We start from the raw sequence: 17,954 nt of genomic DNA on the forward strand, positions 1-17,954 counted from the left end.
CTCCCCGCAGGGGCTGCGGCCCGGCCCCCGGCAGCCGCGCCCGGGGCGGCGGTGGGCGCGCGCGGGAAGGGAGGCCGGGGCGGGACGTGGCCCGTAACGGCTGAGCCGCGCGCGCGCCCCCGCGCTCCCTTCTAGGCAGGACCGAGGCCTCGCGCTGGTCCCGCCCTGGCAACGGCGGCCCGGCCGGCTCCGTGGGAGGCGAGGATCTAACCCTGGCGGCCGAGCGGGGAGGGCGCCCGCCGGGGGCCGGTCTGCGCGGGGCGGGGGCGCCGGCGCTCCTGGGAGCCGCAGCCGGCGGGGGGCGAGCGGCTGCCGCCCGCAGACTCCTCCAGGGAGCAGTCGAGAGTGCGGCTAGAGCGCCCGCGCGCCAGGACGCTCTGGCAGGCGCCGCGCGCTCCTCTCTGTCGTCGGGTCCGCCTCTCCGGCTGCGTGTGGCACCGCTGCGAGTGGAGCGGTCGTGCGGGCTCCGCCATGATGAACAGCGGAGGGATCGGGGTGCCGCTGGGCTTCCCCTTGGGCCCCACGTCTGTTATCCAGGTCACGAACCTGTCCTCGGCTGTGACCAGTGAGCAGATGCGGACTCTCTTCGGCTTCCTGGGAGATATCGAGGAGCTGCGCCTCTATCCCCCGGAGTAAGTGGGGCCTGCGCCGGCCTCCGGAGCGATAGAGACTTGGGAGGAGGAAGAGGCCTAGAGGGGCCGGGAGAGCGGAGGGAAGGGGAGAGGCAGAAGGCCCCTGTGTGCCATTTTGAGTGTGGGCAGCAGAGCTTCCCGCACAGGGAGGTGGTCACGTGGTCCCACCCCTTTGTATGGCAGGAGCGGTAGGGGAAAGGCGCTTCGCCCGGATTTAAGATGGCCGCCCCGGCCTGGAGGAGGCGACCAGCGGCGGCAGTTCCCGAGCCGCGGGTGCAGCGTTCTGGCGGCGGTTACGCCTGCCACTCCTGCGCGGTGCCGCCACTGAGCCGCTGCCACAGGCCTGGCGAGAAGCGTGCGCCCAGGCAGCCCCGGAGCGCATCCCCGGCTCAAGCCTTTTTTTGCCCCTTTTCCTGAAAGCCCCCTTTCGTGTGGCCCACCTTTCTCTTCGCTCGGGCTGAGTGGAGGGGTGTTGGGCGAGAGAGCTGGCTGCCAGGCCGCGCTGCCCGGGCGGTGCGTGTCGGCGGGATTAGCTCGGGGTTTTTTTGTTTTGGTTTTTTTTTTTTGTGTTCGAAGGGCTCCCTTCCTCGAGAAGGGGCCGCTTGAACAGAAGCCAAAATAGGTGTTCACAGAGGGACGGTACTTGGCCCTGTCTTGTGCTCAGAAATGCTCCTCATAAGACGTGTGCAGTAAATGAAAGTTAATAACTGATACTACTCGTTTCTCTAAATTGTAGCTGTTCTCGTTATGTCAGCTGCATGCGAGGCATGCACTCAGATGGGAGGTACTGAGGTTTGCAAAATTAACAATATTGTTTCTCCCAAGCAGTTGATCATCAACAGAACAGGGGAGGCAAATAAATATTTTTTTCTTAACAAATCTGTTCTACTAGGACATGGATGACAGACATGTCCTTTGAAACCATTTATCTTCTTTTTTCTCATGAAGATTAAATAGAAATAGCAGAAAGGGGCGGGAGTCATTCATGTCCAGATAGTTCAATTTTAATAAAAAGAAGATGTTCAGATGAATAAAATTTCAATTTTTGAAACTAAATATCAAAAAAGTTGGGTTTTATCCATTTTTACATGTTACATTACGTCTTGAGTAGGTTTGAAAGAGGACCATTCAGAAAAATTAAATGTGATTTAGTATGTATGTAAAGTATATATAATAGGCACCCATTCGTGTAAAGATATGCTTAGAACAACCTTACTGAGTTTTAATAGATTCATGGTGATTTTTATACAGTTTTCTAGGGTTTGACTTTGGACTTGTTCCACACTTGCTTCTTAATGAATGAGTTTTCTTCTGACTGAATATATTATTTAATTGTTGCTCTTATTTTTCACTGTTATATAACAGATTTTAAGGCAAATAAGATACTTTCTTGGCATTCATATGCAAGTAATGTTTGTGCCTCTGTATAAAATTTTGCCAGTGTGTATATATGTAGACTGTTCCACTCTAATTTGTTGTGCAACACTGTACGACTGACTTGAATTGACTCCATGTTGGGAGTGGAGAATTGCTGTCATTATTTAACAAGAGCTTCTCAGTTTGCCATTTGCAAAACTTCCAGTGCTTACTGATTTTTCTCAAGTGGGAATACACAGAGGCTATTAAGGAGGTAGGAAGGAGGCCTCCTGCAAGCCCACATGTGCAAAAGGTGTCCGAGAAACCACACTTGCATGATGATGCCAACATTTGAATATGCGAGAGCATGAGAGGATATGCTGTGTTCCCTGCTCTGTAGAATATTCCGTGAAACTTTTGAGTCTTTGTTGTGTGTTGCTTTTAACAGCCTAAAGTTACTTAAATTTAAATTTACAAAATGTGTTGTTCAAGAAAGTATTAATTTGGTACTTTCTGTTGGCTGTTTAAACAGAGTTTTGTGACAAGATGAAGTATGACTTCATTTTCTCACAGTTCTGAACAAGCCTGAGACCAGTTTTTACAGATCACTTTCAGTTTGAAGTACAGTTGAAATCTGAAGGTGGTTTGCAGGGTGTGACAGGTCTTTTGCTTTGGGTATGTATGTACTCTAGTATGCCAACCACTCATACAGTTTAGAGCTAGTTTTTGGCTCGCTAGGAGGCCAGTGACAGCTGTAATCAGATATTTGGTCCCAGTCATGCTTTTGTGTTATGCTTGTCACCCAGCTGAAGTCCGTGTTTCAGAGAAGGCTTCAAAATTACGTTTGTAGTGATAAGCCTTCAAAGGTGGCTCTAAGAGGATTTTTGAACAGTTAAATATTTGAAAGCTTTGAGCAGCAATTGGATTTTTGCAGAATTAGTTGTTTGAAAGCAGGAGGGCACAGACTGTCTCCATTAGGTGTTGAAAGCCCTGCTCTGTAATACTATTTGCTTTTGGATGGTCTTGGAGGCTAGAACACACAAGTGTTTCTTAGACATTGTTAGATCCTGCAGTGACTGCAGTATACGAGGCCTTTGAGAGAAGACATAAACAGCCTTGTTTAAATGTGATCTGCACAATTATTCCATAACGTCTTATTTTGATAAGTTATTAATTTCTGTTATCTCCACCACCATCACCCTCCTGAGAAAATCCAGACCGTTAGAGGAATGTTTTGTAGCCTTTTATTTGATTTTTTCAGTGTAGTTTTCTGAATAGGTCATTCTTATGAAATGGTTTTGGTTGGTGGGTATTCTGTTGGGAGATGGATGTTAGTGTCTCCCTACAAAGGGAAAGAAAAATGGCAGAAACATCTGAATACTATTTAGATATTTCCTTTTTGAGTTTTCTTGCTTTCCTAAAGAAACTAGATTACAGTAACCTTGAATAAGAGATGTAGGAGTTGCTTTTTTGCCTCAGTCCTCTGTAACCCTAGGAAGACTATGACTCAACCTCAATTCAGCCTTAGAAAAGGTTAGCAGAAAAAAATGGAACGAAAGGAATTAAAACAGAATAGGACTTTTGTGTTTTAAGAAAGACTTGTTAAGCCTGCTGGGGAGGTTTAGGAGGCCCACTTTGTAAAAGGGGAGGACTCAATCACTGTGAAACCTTTTAGAATTTTAGATCCTTTGGGTCTTTTGGGTCTTAATCATCTTTCTTGATGTAGATGCAGTATTGATGTGTTTTCAACAGAGGTGGTCTCCTTACGGAAAATTTCTCCTCTGTAACCTTCAGAAAACACTTTGTACCAAAACTTCTTTTTAGGGCCTCATTTGCAGCAGTGTTCTGATGTTAATATTTTTTAACATTCTTCCCACATAGCTTTTGTAATTGAAATCCAGAAAATAGAGGGGGAGAATATTATAAAAAATACACTTGCAGAGCTGGCTCTATAGATGTTTAAATTTACATAAATTTATTTATGGGGCCTGGAACTGCCTGGAACAGAATTATGTTCTTGAGTTAGCAATCAAAACAAAAAAGTAAAGAATCAGGAAATGTTAGAAGTCTTCAACAGTCTGGATCACAGAATCTTCAGTGGAGGTTTCAGCCATTTGAGTTGTAACAGTGGCATGTGTATTTAAAAGCAAACCCCAAACTACCCTCTCCTCCCAATCCCCTCCTCCAGATGCCCTTCCACCCTCCCCCCATCAAACCAAACCAAAAAAACCCATGACCATAAAAAAAAATAAGCTTTGCAGTGAATGAAATCTGGCTCTTCAGAATATGTAAGATTAAAAGTTGTATGCAAACATTTCTGCTGAGTACTGATAAAGTCGTTGCTCGCTATCATCTCTGATGTTGGAAACTGTTCTGAACCAAGACCTTACAGGTGGCTCAAGCTATTCTGTACAATTATTTCCTTCCTAATGTGGAAACTTGAGACTGTGAAAACATTGGCCACTACAAACAAAATAAATGGGCAGAAGAAATGTAGTCATCTTGCAGTGTTTTTCTAAATTGTATAAGGCTGACTTTCATATTTATGTGTCTCCCACTCCCTGTTTATTTTTGCCTCCTCAGTGTATCTGTTTTCACAGAAGTTTCCATCATAAATGTTTCTGAATGCCATTCTGAAGTTGGGCGGCTCTCTAGATATTTTACCTAGGTGTTACCTTTCTGGTAACCAGAAGCATACCAGCCTGCCTGCCTCAGACTAAGTTCTTGGTTCATTTATGCAATTAATATGATGAAATAACGTGTCTAAAATTTCTGAGCTTGTATTTCAATACTAAAGTCTAATTAATTCCATACCACAACTTTGGGAGTACCTGCTTGGAATCTGAGGAACTACAAGATGGGTTGGGCTAAACTTGGAACTGCTTCTGGTACTTCCAGAAAGTTGACAAGTGTTTCTGTTTCAGCTGAGGAAGGGTCAGAATGGCACTGTTTATGCAGTGTATTTTCCATGAATTACTGTTTTGCTAGAAGACAGATGGTCTTTTTAAATGGAATTTGCTGATCCAGCAATATCCTATTGCTTTCTCTCTTTGAAGATTTTACCTGTACTTCCTTCATGTGAAGAAATAAACTGCTTGTATAAAGATTACAAACCTTGACTAGGGAATACATTTTTTCAAAGCAAACTTCTTTGGCTTTGATCAAGATTCCAATGTTTATGTGTTGTGCTTTCTGACATCTCTGTTGGTGTACTTTCTACTGGAAAAGCAAATTACAAATTTTCTTCCTTCTTCTAGCCAAATAGTGAATTCCTCCTACCTCCTCCAGTGCCATCCTGCACTACACTATGCCAAACTAAGGCAGATGTTAAAAAGGATTCTTGTTACATTAGTGAACATTTTAAAAAACATATGTTACACACCTAACATTTGAAAGAACTCTCAAGAACTGCTTTTATCTTAATTAACAAAACTGCTTTCATGAACACCTAAGAAAGAGTATTGGTTATTATGGGCTAATATCTGAAGTACCCACTGAAAAATGACTGGGCTTGTTGTTTGGCTTTCCTAAACAAGAATTATTTGGAGGAAGAAGGATAAATATAAATTATTTACATGGCAAATGTGTCAAGGAAATATGCTACTTGCAATAGGAATTTGGAATGCACTGGTCAGTGTTGTTCACCAAGATTATAAAAGAAAATTAGCCTTGTTAATTTGGGATTTTGACTTCCGTAAGTTTCTGTTAAAAAAGGAGGTGCTATGCTATGCTTTTTTTGGTCACGTAAGTAGGCAAATTAGTAAATTTCTATATGCTTGCCTTTTGGCTAACTTTTCCAGGAAGTCTAAAATCTATTTTTTTATTAAGGACTAATAGTTAAAAATACATGCATACAATTATTTGATGTGACTAATTGTGTTTTCCTTTTATCTTGCAGCAACGCACCTCTTGCTTTTTCCTCCAAAGTATGTTATATTAAGTTTCGTGAAGCATCGAGTGTTGGTGTGGCCCAGCATCTAACTAACACGGTTTTTATTGACAGAGCTTTGATAGTTGTGCCCTGCGCAGAAGGTTGGTATTTCAGACATTCTTCTGTAATGTCAGTCTTTGTCATGTCTGCTAATTGTTTTAAGCTTTCCATGTAAGAAGGTGGTGCTCTGTTGTTATTTTATTTTATTTTATTGCTTTTTGAAAGAAAGTCTTGAAACAAAAATTGAATGAAGAAACCCAATTATATAAACACAATTGAAATTCAGCATTAGAAAAAAGATAGTTAATTTAAATTAGGATAATTCAATTTTCCATAGTTATTATGTATTTTGAGGGAAAAGAAGGTAAAATAATTCTCTTCAATATGGTTTGTGTTGGGAAGCTTGTTCTCACACAGAGTTCTCACTGAAGTCAATGGAGCACTGAAAAGATTAGGCAATTTCTAGGAACCAGTAACACAGCAGTTTGGGTCTTAATTTATCACCTGCGGTGGGGGTTTTTGGGTGTTGTTTTTTTTTTTTTCTGAGGTACTGATTATTTTTCTATTTTTTTAGACTGAATCCCAGTTTTGCTTGTAGACCTGTGATAAATGCATTTGGCCATTTTAGATTCATCTTGTCATGCATGGTGATAATTACTGTTTAAATACAAATATTTACCTGCTAGTTTAATTTAAAAAATTCAGTTTTCCTGTCTTGTTACTGTGGAAGATACTAGTTTGTGAGCCATAAAAAGGCTTTCTTATCTACACAAGTACTCCTTTTTGGTTTTAGATATCTCTTTAAAAATGCAGTGATCTGTACAGAATGCTTCCAGCATGAAGTATTTTTTAAAACTCTTAATAAAATAAAATGCTTGGTGAATGCTAAATTTGCAAGTGTACCTTTAACTAGCTTTTACAGATGTGTTGAATACAAGGTAGTTTGCATTATTAGTATAATATCCCAGATCTGAATACAGTTATATGAAGCATGGCCCTACAGTAGGCATAATGCTGGAGTTAGGCAGAGCCCCATTGACTTCACTGAGATCATTGTGCAATTTAGCATCCGTCCGTTTGTTTCTGGACTTTTTGCCTCTTTGAAGCAGAGACGTTCCAGCTGGTGGAGTGAACCTAACTTCACTTTGAACATGGTAGCTCTTTTGCCATGTACAGCAATATTGAGAATGATTGAACCATAAACTGCAGCAAATCCAGAAATACCTTCTACTAACATAACTTTTCTAATTGCAAGAGTCTGATTTTGGTTCAGAAAATACTGTCGACTTCTTGGAGTTTGTTAACAGCAGTCCCAGGGTACCATTTTTCAGCATGTTTGCCACATCATGATCTGTGTAGTATGAGATTAGTGCTGCTGTAATAATGGTCTGGGATGTTCCTAGCAAACTCTGACAAGTCTCCAGAATTTCATAGATTCTGTAAGTACTTTCACTAAAGGCTATACTGACCTACGATATACTGCCTATTCTTGTAGCCTTCTTAACAGGGGCATATGGCACATATATTTGTCTTTGTGAAGCCTAGATTTTTAGTTGCTTTTATGCCTTGTTCTGGGGGCTTGCTGGTTTTATTTTTCGAACTTGTTCTTAAACCACAAAGAGGATATTGCTGTATGCACTTGGAGCTGTGTAGAGGCTAATGGGACCAGAGTCCTTATTGAAAAATTGCCCCTAAATATTCATTTCCCCTAAATAACATTTCATCGAAAAGACCTTAACATTGGTTCAGTACTGCCAGAGAGGGAAGATTGCCGCCTAATGAATGAACAACACTTCCTGGTGTTTTTCTTGTGATGAGATCACTGCCTGACGTGATATGGCAACAGGCAGGTAAAGCTACATTTTCCTGTGTCTCTTAATGGTAGTCAATGAATGGAAGGAGAATAAAATCCAAGTTCTGACAGATCTTGTTCTAACCCCCTTTGTAGCTGACTTACTAGGCATTTCTGAGAAAACGTATTACAGAAAAATTGTCACTGTTCAAAATCATTCTGGACCCCACAGAGATTTGTGCATAAGTAGGTGAACAAGTGATTGGGTTGTGAGGTCAATTTTTTTTTTTATGTCAGAATGCTGTTTCCATGTAACTTTCTAACAGAATCACTAATTTTAATTTATAAAGATGTGAATTTATATAGGTTTAACTTTCTGAGGAATTTATTGTGTGGAATAAGTATGGCTTTGGAGACCACAGCGCAAGATTTTTGATTCACTGTGTGTCATATGATGGAGTATACATATATGTTAATGGAGTCAGTGGAGTGTATCACAGGGTTTAAAAGCAGTGATGGCTATATTCTACCGGGAGGTAAAATTATATCCTTGGCCAACGGTGCCAATAATAAAACATTTCATGCGCCGAATTGAACATAGAGGAGAGGTAAAAGAGAACTCTGAAAACTTTAAAAACCAGAATAAAATCTGTAATTTGGAGTGATTTAAACAGTGGTAAATCAAGGGAGTTTGAGGAGGGGATCACTACTAAATGAAAACAATGTTAATTTTGTGACATTTAGTAAACAATTTAACCAAAATGTAACTGTAAATGAAGTAACATTATTAAGCTGTCAAAATATGACTTCTGTGTGTCGGTAGGTTTTTCTTTAAACGTTATACTTTGAGAACGCAAAGGTTGAAAGATAAACAGAGATGCCACCCTAATCATTCTAAATTTTATGTCCACATTATCTGGTAGATGGATTTTGACTATTAATTTGGTTTTGTATGTTTTCTCTGTGTGATATTTGTGCATTATTAGATGACTAGACTGGCCAAGGCAGACCTGTTACACTTGCCTGAGTTAGGCATTGTTTGCCATGCCACTAAACCTGCCGCCAAGTGAAACCTTCATGGGGGAAATGAGATCGAAGTCTGGCCTGCTGAAGATGGACGCCCTGTCTCTGTTTTTATTTTATTTTGCTTTCTTTCCTTTGTTTCTTTTATTTTTATTTTTATTTTATTTTGTCCCTTTTTTTTTGTTTTGTTCTGTTAAATCTCTTTCCCTTGTACTTGTGAACTGGTACTTCAGTTCTGTAAAAATGGTGTTTGTAAAGGGTTCACAGTGTTTCATTTTGAAGTTGACCTGAAGCTGCTTATGAATGGTGGATGGTATACACAGAATTTAGAATATTATTAATTTTTATGCTGCGAATTATGGATGAATTTGATTTGGAATATGTTTAAGCATCTAAATTCAACAGATGAGCACATTGTGTCGGAAGATGGAAATAGTGAGAAATATATCGGTTTTAAGATACATTCTTTCATATTTTATGCTTTATGAGTTTATCTTGGAAAAGAACAGCTGAAACTCTCCTGGAGAAGATAACTTTACAATGTAAAGTCGTGATCTTCCTCTGCTATTTTTCCTTGGCAGAGTAGTTTTATTTTAGGTTGCATGGTCTATTTAAAAGAAGGCTTACTATATATGTCTGCTATGAAGAGTTTAAAATAATTGTTTCTGAAATTGAACTTTCATGAATATTGAACGTCATGAAATACTTGTTTGTTTCTGATGAAACCTTCCTCCAGTGAGGTCAGTGGCAGTAAGATTTCATCCTTTTGTTTTTGTAATTTTCAGAAAAAACTGTTTACCACTCATAAGTACAAATGCAGCCTGAAGTTTCGGTTGGAATATGTTATGTGAGGCACATTGTCTTTTAACACTGTTATTTGTGAGAAGATTGAATCAGTTCCGTGTGCGTGTGTGTGTATGTATGTGTATATTGCACTTTGACATTCTCCAGTGGTGGTTATTTCAAGAAGAGGTTTTTTTTAAAAAAAAAAAAAAAAGGAAGTGTCTTCTCGGTCATCTCACGATTTCAGAAGCCCTGGCAGTTCGTGCTGGAGTGATTGAGAAGGTTCTCATCCCTAAATGATGTTCTTACTTGTGAAACGGAAGCCCTGAAACAGCAGTGGTGGACCAGGTTGTGTCTCTTAGTCCTCAGGCATTGGTCTTCCCAGCTGGCTGCATTGAGATCAGTTGGTTTCACTCTGGTAATGCACCAGACTGTGCACTACAGCTGGGAAGAGCTTTGCTTCCTGTTCTCTGTTGGATTTAGCTGTGACAGTTGAGGAATTGCCAGTAGGTGTAATCTCTTTAATCACTGCTGCTAAATCCAATAAGAATCATGAATTGGATTGCACAGGAATTATTTTGTTTGTAAGTGTGCATTTTCCAATGATCTAAAATAGCAGGAAAATAACAATTCCTTTAATTATATTTAGAGTAGATGTGAACTAAATATTTTTAAAAGAAGCAAACTTCCTTATTGTGGAAGCAGTTTTGGGGAGGAGGATTAACCATGTAGTTTCAGTACAAAGAGTAGGAAATTAATTTCTTCTGAGCACTTGGAGGGGGATAAAATTACTGTGATTAGTACTTGCTTAATGCAGATACTTCTGTTCAGCATTTAGCAAAATGGATTCTGGTATGAACTAGGTTGACTAGGGACTCTTAAGCACTTTGATATAAAAAAGTAACAATAATAACTGATACTTAGGACAACTGTACATTTCCTAAGAAGCATAAGGTGTGTCTCTAGGCAATGCAGAGCTAATCTACATCTGTTCCCAGATTCCTTTGCAAAGTGAAGAATCAATAAATAAATTATCATAGAATCTGTAACTTATTAAACCCAAGAACTTCTAAGAAATCTTTCTAAGGATGTGGTGTAGATGTGGGATATTTATTTTGTCTGTTTCTCTCATTAGAAAAATATTTTTACTTCATTTCCATTCAACTTTTAAATACCATGAGTTTAAAAAACAAACCAGTTACTCTTAAACTAAAATGTCATAATCTGTTGTGTCATAACCCACATGTTTTGTTGTATCTTTGTGGGCTTCTATTCCTTTTATAAATAAATTCATGGAGATAAAACTCCAAAACTTAAAGCCTGTAACTCATGAGGTTATTTGGCCTCACATACTAATTGTTTTTCAAAACTGTCTAAAGAACAGACAAGTAAATTTGCAAGATATTTCAGGTTTTCTTTTTTTTTCCCCACAACAGTTTGTTTTCTATAGAATTGTTAAAAGGTTTGACCTGGTCTTAAAAATTAGAGAAGGATCTTTAGAAAAGACAGTATCTTGGAATATACAGGCAAATTTTCAGGGTTCTGTCTGTAGAGATAGACCCTTTCTCATTCTTGAATAAAATAAATGAATCGTTGTGGCATGGAACTGACCAACTAGATTTTGTATTTAAAATAAAACATTGCATTGTTGAAGGACCAAAGTATTCTGGAAATAATGCTGCTAACTTTACAATGTAGATATGCATGTTATTTGTTCCTTGAACTGCTATAACGGTGCACTTAACTGAAAGTGTTCAGTGGATTCCTTGAGCAACATTTGAGCAAATGAGTAATTCCAATCATTTCAGTAAGATGACCCATATACTTAAAGTTTAGGCTTCTATTTAAGTACCTGTCTGAACTTGACTCATTGTCTGTCATAGTTATGTGCCTAACTCAGTTCCTATTTAAAAGGGCTAGATGCCTAAGCATCTCTTATCTGATTAAATGTATTTAATTGGCTTGTATGTAAGTGCATACTTAAATTAGGCATATACTTATGTATGTTACTGACCAAGGATCTAAATTAGAATACAGACACCACTTGAGGAGCCATTTCAGCCATTGGATTTAGTTGAGCTATGTCTGTGGATCTTGTAGAAACCTGCATGAGTATCCAGTTAATAGCAAGATGCTAGCTGTACAGGCCAAGGTCTGTTTCATTAGTCATTTGAAAACATGCATTTTGATTTTCAGAAGAAATGGTACATAATTCTATGCCTAATTTGCATGCACAGCTGCTGGAACTGTATATTTGAAAGCCTCTTAGCTACGTATTAGGCAGGATCTGCAGCAAAGTACCTGATACTCAAGAGCAGTCAGGCAGATCAGGTAGATGTCTCATTGCATGCCTGACTTCAAAATGAAATCTGTAAAGAATGCTGAACATTGTGATAATGACTCAGATTCATGCATGTTTTTTAAAAAGCCCTGGAAGTCATTATTGCACAGTTAATTCTTAAGTGCTAATAATTTTCCTATTTTTCTCCTTTAGATAGCAAAATCAAGTGGTTTCTTACATGTTAAGGAGCAAGGTGCCTCAAAATTTAACATAAATAAAATAATGTAAATAGGAAGCATGAGGAAAAAATGGGTACTGTTATTTTATCTTTTCTATTCCACCCATGCTACATATAAATTAAGTTTCCTTTAGATTTGTTTTGTCCTTTGGTCATATTCAGCTGTAACCCAGTCCTTGCTGCAGATCTGTAGAATTTGCAACACTTTTTTCTTCTTATTTTTTTAAAGTAGCATGTTTTCTGTGGGGTCTGTTGGAACTCTTATAGCTAAAACTGCACAGTGCTTTGAAACTTACCTCATATTTTGCTTTTTCATAAGAATATTTATATATTGATTTTTAAATCCTGAAGTTAGGGGTTTTATACCTAAAACATAGACAGTTTTAACAAAAGCAGTAAAAGCCACTGGCACAGTATTTGTATATACCTTGACTTTTAAAACAATGTTTAAATAAAAGCATTTACTTTATTAAAATGCATGGGATAATACCAGAGCACTCAGATGGATAGCGTATATACAGTTATGCCAGAGATTTTGAATAGATCATAAATACCTAGTATAATCAGAACTTCTTTCTGTAGTTTTTCAGTTTAATGTTTGTGCCGGTTTAAATCCCTTTGCATTTAAAATTTAATATGTACCATTAATTGTAATTGTAATTGTTTAACTAGTATATCTTTTGATTTTTGAAGATTTTTGGGGCTTCATTTAGCAGTCTAATTGTGACTAACATTGAATGAAACCTTCATTTATTTGGATCAGATATTACTTTTAGCATGACAGGGGAAATACAAGCTGGTTGAAATAATAGAAAATACATATTTGGGGAAAATATACCTTGCTTAGCTGATCAGGTATTATTTTCTTCAATCTCAGTAAATTTAAAGCTGATTTATCAAAATTTCAGATAAACTGAGGTGACCTAGAATGTGAGACAGTACAAATCTAAATTTTTTTTCTGTCCTCTCCTCCTCCACCTCCAGCTTCACTTGTAGTATGTGTTGTGTGGAGTCACAGTAGTTCAGTAGTTTTCAGTTTATTTTTATTTATTTTTACATCCAAAGTAGGTAGCACCAGAGGAATAAAAAGAAAGCACAAATTTGAGTTAGCACATACTTTGTTTTTTCTTTTTTTTTTTTTTCTTTTACTGATTTGGTTATTTGCCATTTCTGGGGATTAAACTTTAAAAAATGTTCTTCTTTTCTGTATCTGATGTTCTGTGTGCTATTAGTGATGCAGCCAACACGAACGGTTGTCATGTGTAAAACAACTTTCGATCACCGCGAAAACACCGCCCTGGGAAAGCGTCCATGCTTGATATCGTTTGGTTCATGAACATTAAGTTTCCAGTACAGGTGACCCATAGCTCAAAGTGTTAAATAATTGTATACATTATGCAGTTTTTAAAATAATAATCCATTAATGAGATTGCTAGTCTTTGAAGTTTTGATCACTTTTGTTTTTCCTAGTAGAGTAGGGTAAAAGGAAAAACTTAAGTTCTTATTTGTTTCTTTGTAAGGATCTGGTAGATAGATTCGTTGTTATTTATTACATTTTTAAATGCAAGGGTAATTGTAAAATCGTAGAAAGAGTAACACACATGTAGTGTTCCAACTCTGTGTAACACTTTCATTTGCTTCTTCAGGTAAAATCCCAGATGAAGCCAAAGCCCTTTCTCTATTGGCACCTGCTCCTACTATGACAAGCCTGATGCCTGGTGCAGGCTTGCTTCCTATACCTACACCAACGCCTTTGACTACAGTAAGTAAAATACAGTTTCTGTTTGATTTCTGGTTTCCTCTATACTCTGTAGTCTTTTCTGTGTTCAGAGAACAAGAACTATCTGTTCCATGGATGTCCTCTTGTATGCTAGATCAGTGAGGATTTAGCTGTGGCGCTTTTGAGGGTAGATCACAAGATGTCCATGAACTACCTTTCCTGGGTTTTTCTTTCAGATTATTATTTTGCAAAATAATGGGTAAATACTGATTTTGGTTGTGTCCATTTTAATTGTCCTTCCCTAGACTCATTAATTTGGTCCAGTGGCAGTGCTATCCACCTCCTAAAAATTTATTCAAGCATAATAGTTACATTGACACAGTTCTTCAGAATATTAAAATACCACATTAGGGTGCTTCTACTTGATACCTTTATGACAGGGCTTTTTTGACTGTTTGTCTAACAATGTTTTCACTACAGAAAGCACAGGAGCTAGCTGCTGCTACTTCTGCTCAGTTCCCTTTTGCCTCTGTAATCCTTTTTTGACGTCAGCAGGCTGCTGTGACCTATTCAGGGAAAATTTCAAGTTAAAACAGAGTGGTTTTGTCTCTTGTTACATAAAAAAAAAAATAGTTGAGAATTTCTCACACTTGTTACAAAATTTGTTTGCTGGCAAGGCAGTTGCTTTTTGGGTAGAGAAAATAAAATTCAAACCAGGAACTCAGCAGGCCAATTCAGAAGTGATTTTTAAGTGACTTTTTTAAATAACATTCCTCAGGAGAGATTTTGATTCCCAGCTCCAAAAATGAGAACTGTGTTGTCCTCATTCTCTAGGAAGGGACTGTAGGGTAAGAACTTAGACTTAAATATCCTTCACATTTCAACTGTAATTAATCTTGCTTTATGTGATGTGTTTGTCCAAAAGGTACCCCATCTGTCACTTTGATGGTCTGATAGCTATTACAGAACGAATTGGCCCTGCGCACTGAAAATTCCTTCCTTCCCTTGCTGGGCAAGGGCTCAGCAGTTCCTCATCTACTCCTAATGCTTGTTGTGGCAAAAAAATATGAGCAGTGTCTGAAGTCATCTTACTCAATGTGATTGACTCTAAGCATTAGAAATTCAAGCCTGTGCTTTCTGATTGGTATACTGCATCCCTGGCCAGACCTCTTTGAGAAGATGCTAACTGATAGCTCACAGAAAATCTTAACTATAGAAAGTGGTTTATGGGTAGATTTTTATTTTTTAAAAATCTGGGACCTTAAAGTCATCTAAAGTATTACCTATATTCATTAGTTTCATTTTCACAGAAATGCACAAGGCAGGCAAGTATTAACAAGTGAAGTATCTCCCACCAGTGCTTGGTTGCAAAGCATATTCTGTTTTTGTGTTTTTCAGCTCGGTGTTTCACTTGGCACTTTGGGGGCTATACCAGCAGCAGCATTGGACCCTAACATTACAGCGCTGGGAGAAATACCACAACCGCCAATTATGGGGAATGTGGATCCATCCAAAATTGATGAAATCAGGAGAACTGTCTATGTTGGAAACTTGAATTCCCAGGTAGCTCTTTTTTGGTGTAATACTTAGGATTGTATATGTTCATCAAATGTCCAGATGGGTTGTGTTAGCTGAGAATGCCTCAGAAATTGTGAGATCATGGTAGCTGTCCCCCACAACACTGTGCAGTTGCTTAAGTACAGTGAAATGGAATGATGTGTCCTAGTGAAAGTTGCAAAATTAGCATGAATACCTTTGAGTTTCTCTAACAGGAAAGGTAGGTCTGTCAGAAACTTGGTTTTGCAGCAATTGATTGGATTAATTGAAAAACTATTTGCTTTTGACTGATGGCAATATTTTATTTTCATTTTTTTTGACTGCCAAAGTAACTAGTCGAATGTAAAAGTACTATGATCATGATAAAATAAAACAAGCTGGAAGGTAGTAGAAAAACAGATAGAAGCTAAGTCATGTTGTGTTGTTTGGATTTTTTAAAAAATTGATCAAAAGTCACAGTCAGTAGCTTAGACATAGGTGTATAAGGAAATTCCTCATCAGTTATTTCAGATGAGTTGCCTGAAAAGTGCAAAATCCTATACAAATTTTTTTTTAAATGTAGATGTAGGACTTCAGGGCTTGTGGTTGCACTGTTTTAAATTGTAGTATATTCTTTAGAGTAACAGAAGTAAAAATACCTGTCTTTCCTAAAGTGTAACATTAACAAAGTCATGTCACCTCTGTAATAATGGTGAGATATCTTTCCAAAATCTGTAGCTCTTAGATTACCTGGTATATTGGATAAGTGCTTTTCATTATATATTTTACTTCAGCTGAGCTCTTCGACTCTTTCTAGACTACAACAGCAGATCAGCTCCTTGAATTCTTTAAGCAAGTTGGAGAAGTCAAATTTGTGCGAATGGCAGGTGATGAGACGCAACCAACAAGATTTGCTTTTGTGGAATTTGCAGACCAAAATTCTGTACCTCGAGCTCTTGCCTTTAATGGAGTTATGTTTGGAGACAGGCCACTGAAGTAAGAAATTAATTATCCATATGACTGTTGAATGAGAGATTCTTTGTATCCTTACATATTTATGACTCTGATGTGCAGGAAACTGCTGTGATGAATATTTTTTCAATATAAAGACCTATTGTTATCAAACTAGAATGTTTTTATAAACTCCAGTTTCAAGGTTGGGCATAACTTTCTCTGAGAAGAATATCGATGGCACTGAGTAAAATATATTTAATCTTGAGGAAGTTGTAGTAGTGAAAGAATCTGCAAGGTCCTTAGTACTAATTAAGCTTTTTATACAATGTGTATGTAATTAGTAGGCCTTAACATAGAGATTCGATCTGAAATTGAGAAATAGATTCCTAAACTTCTACTAGAATATATTTTAACATGTAAATGTTATGCCGCATTTATTTAAAAGTAGTAAGATTCAAAAGCAATAAAAGACATTTCAGATACTTAGAACAGATGAATGTTAGGACAAATCTGTAGTTTTGCTGAACTTTGGTCATACATGGAAACTGAGGTATTTTCCTTTCTTAGTTGTTTTTCATTTTTCCTTTTCAAGTGTTTGGGAGTTAAAGGTTTTATTTTTTCCTTTAGAATAAATCACTCCAATAATGCAATAGTGAAGCCTCCTGAAATGACACCACAAGCTGCTGCCAAGGAACTGGAAGAAGTGATGAAGAGAGTAAGGGAAGCCCAGTCTTTCATATCTGCTGCTATTGAGCCAGGTAGGTATATTATGTTCATTACCTAACACATACATTCTGTGTATACCTTTGCACATGCTCTTAAGAGCATTTGCAAACACGGGAAGAGGGTACTAAAAGGTGAACAACATGTGGGGAAACAAAAATAAAAATTGTGTTCATGCAACAGAGCAGTGGTATGAAGCTGACTTGATTTCATCATGTCTTATTTTCAGATACATGCTCACTGAATGTATTCAAAAATACAAAGTTAATACTTGATGTTGGTGCTTTTTAAGTTCAGAGTACTTACAAACTTTTAAAAGAAAATGCTTTATGTTTTGTTTTGTTCTCCTCTAGCACCCATTAATGCCATAGTCTCATGATCAGAGGGAGTTAGTATGGTTCTGAAAGCAGTAATATTATGCTTTCCTTATCTGCAGCAGGTTAATACTGTCCCTGTGCTGTGCTCTTTTTCATGCTGCCTCAAGACTGTGTGCATCCTCATAGTAAATGGGATCAGAGAATTAATGTAGGATAAAACTTAACATATTGTAAAGGACATTTTTTCATCCAGATTGGTTCCCTGATCCCTGTCAACACTGAGATGCCAGGTCAAGGAGGAAGGTTTTGGTGCGTTGAAAGGTTAGACAGACATTTCAGTGCTGATTTATGCTGACTTAAACTGATTACAAAAACCACAGCATAAAAAAATTCTCATCTTGTTAAATTTGCAGTTGAGATCCTCCTTTTTCTTTTCATCAGTGAGATTTTGTCATTCTTCTTACTAACAAAACCAGACACTATCTTACTTAGGTTAGATAGTGCGGAGTCTTAGGGGTTTTTTTGCGGGGGTGGGTGAGTATTTTCTGTTGTTTTTTAGGGTTGGAAGAAAAATAGCTCTAACATTTCCTCAATGTTAAACAGCAGAGTAACAGTCTTTTAGAGTCTGAACCAAAGTCTGGTGAGGTCACTGTTAAGGTTTCTGTTGA

The 17,954-nt window shown here is 38.1% G+C and overlaps 1 protein-coding gene across 6 annotated transcripts in view; it reads left to right on the forward strand.

Moving 5' to 3' along the window:
- The first annotated feature begins 266 nt into the window (after positions 1–266).
- The window catches only part of SREK1 (splicing regulatory glutamic acid and lysine rich protein 1), a 35,900-nt gene continuing 18,212 nt past the window's right edge, over positions 267–17,954 (forward strand). Inside the window, exons 1-8 of one of the 6 annotated variants that reach the window (XM_074813506.1) lie at positions 460–632; positions 5,887–5,914; positions 5,992–6,020; positions 8,698–13,392; positions 13,683–13,798; positions 15,155–15,319; positions 16,110–16,288; positions 16,874–17,004. In XM_074813506.1, coding sequence (XP_074669607.1) covers positions 13,736–13,798; positions 15,155–15,319; positions 16,110–16,288; positions 16,874–17,004 — 538 coding nt within the window. In that variant the 5' untranslated portion in view covers positions 460–632; positions 5,887–5,914; positions 5,992–6,020; positions 8,698–13,392; positions 13,683–13,735. Of the gene's footprint in view, positions 633–5,886; positions 6,021–8,697; positions 13,393–13,682; positions 13,799–15,154; positions 15,320–16,109; positions 16,289–16,873; positions 17,005–17,954 lie in introns of those variants that run through there. The other 5 variants (XM_074813509.1, XM_074813507.1, XM_074813508.1 and 2 more) reach the window with 5 other exon arrangements.

This window comes from Strix aluco, chromosome Z, assembly GCF_031877795.1.
Source record: "Strix aluco isolate bStrAlu1 chromosome Z, bStrAlu1.hap1, whole genome shotgun sequence".
In the NCBI taxonomy this organism is placed as follows: Eukaryota; Metazoa; Chordata; class Aves; order Strigiformes; family Strigidae; genus Strix; species Strix aluco.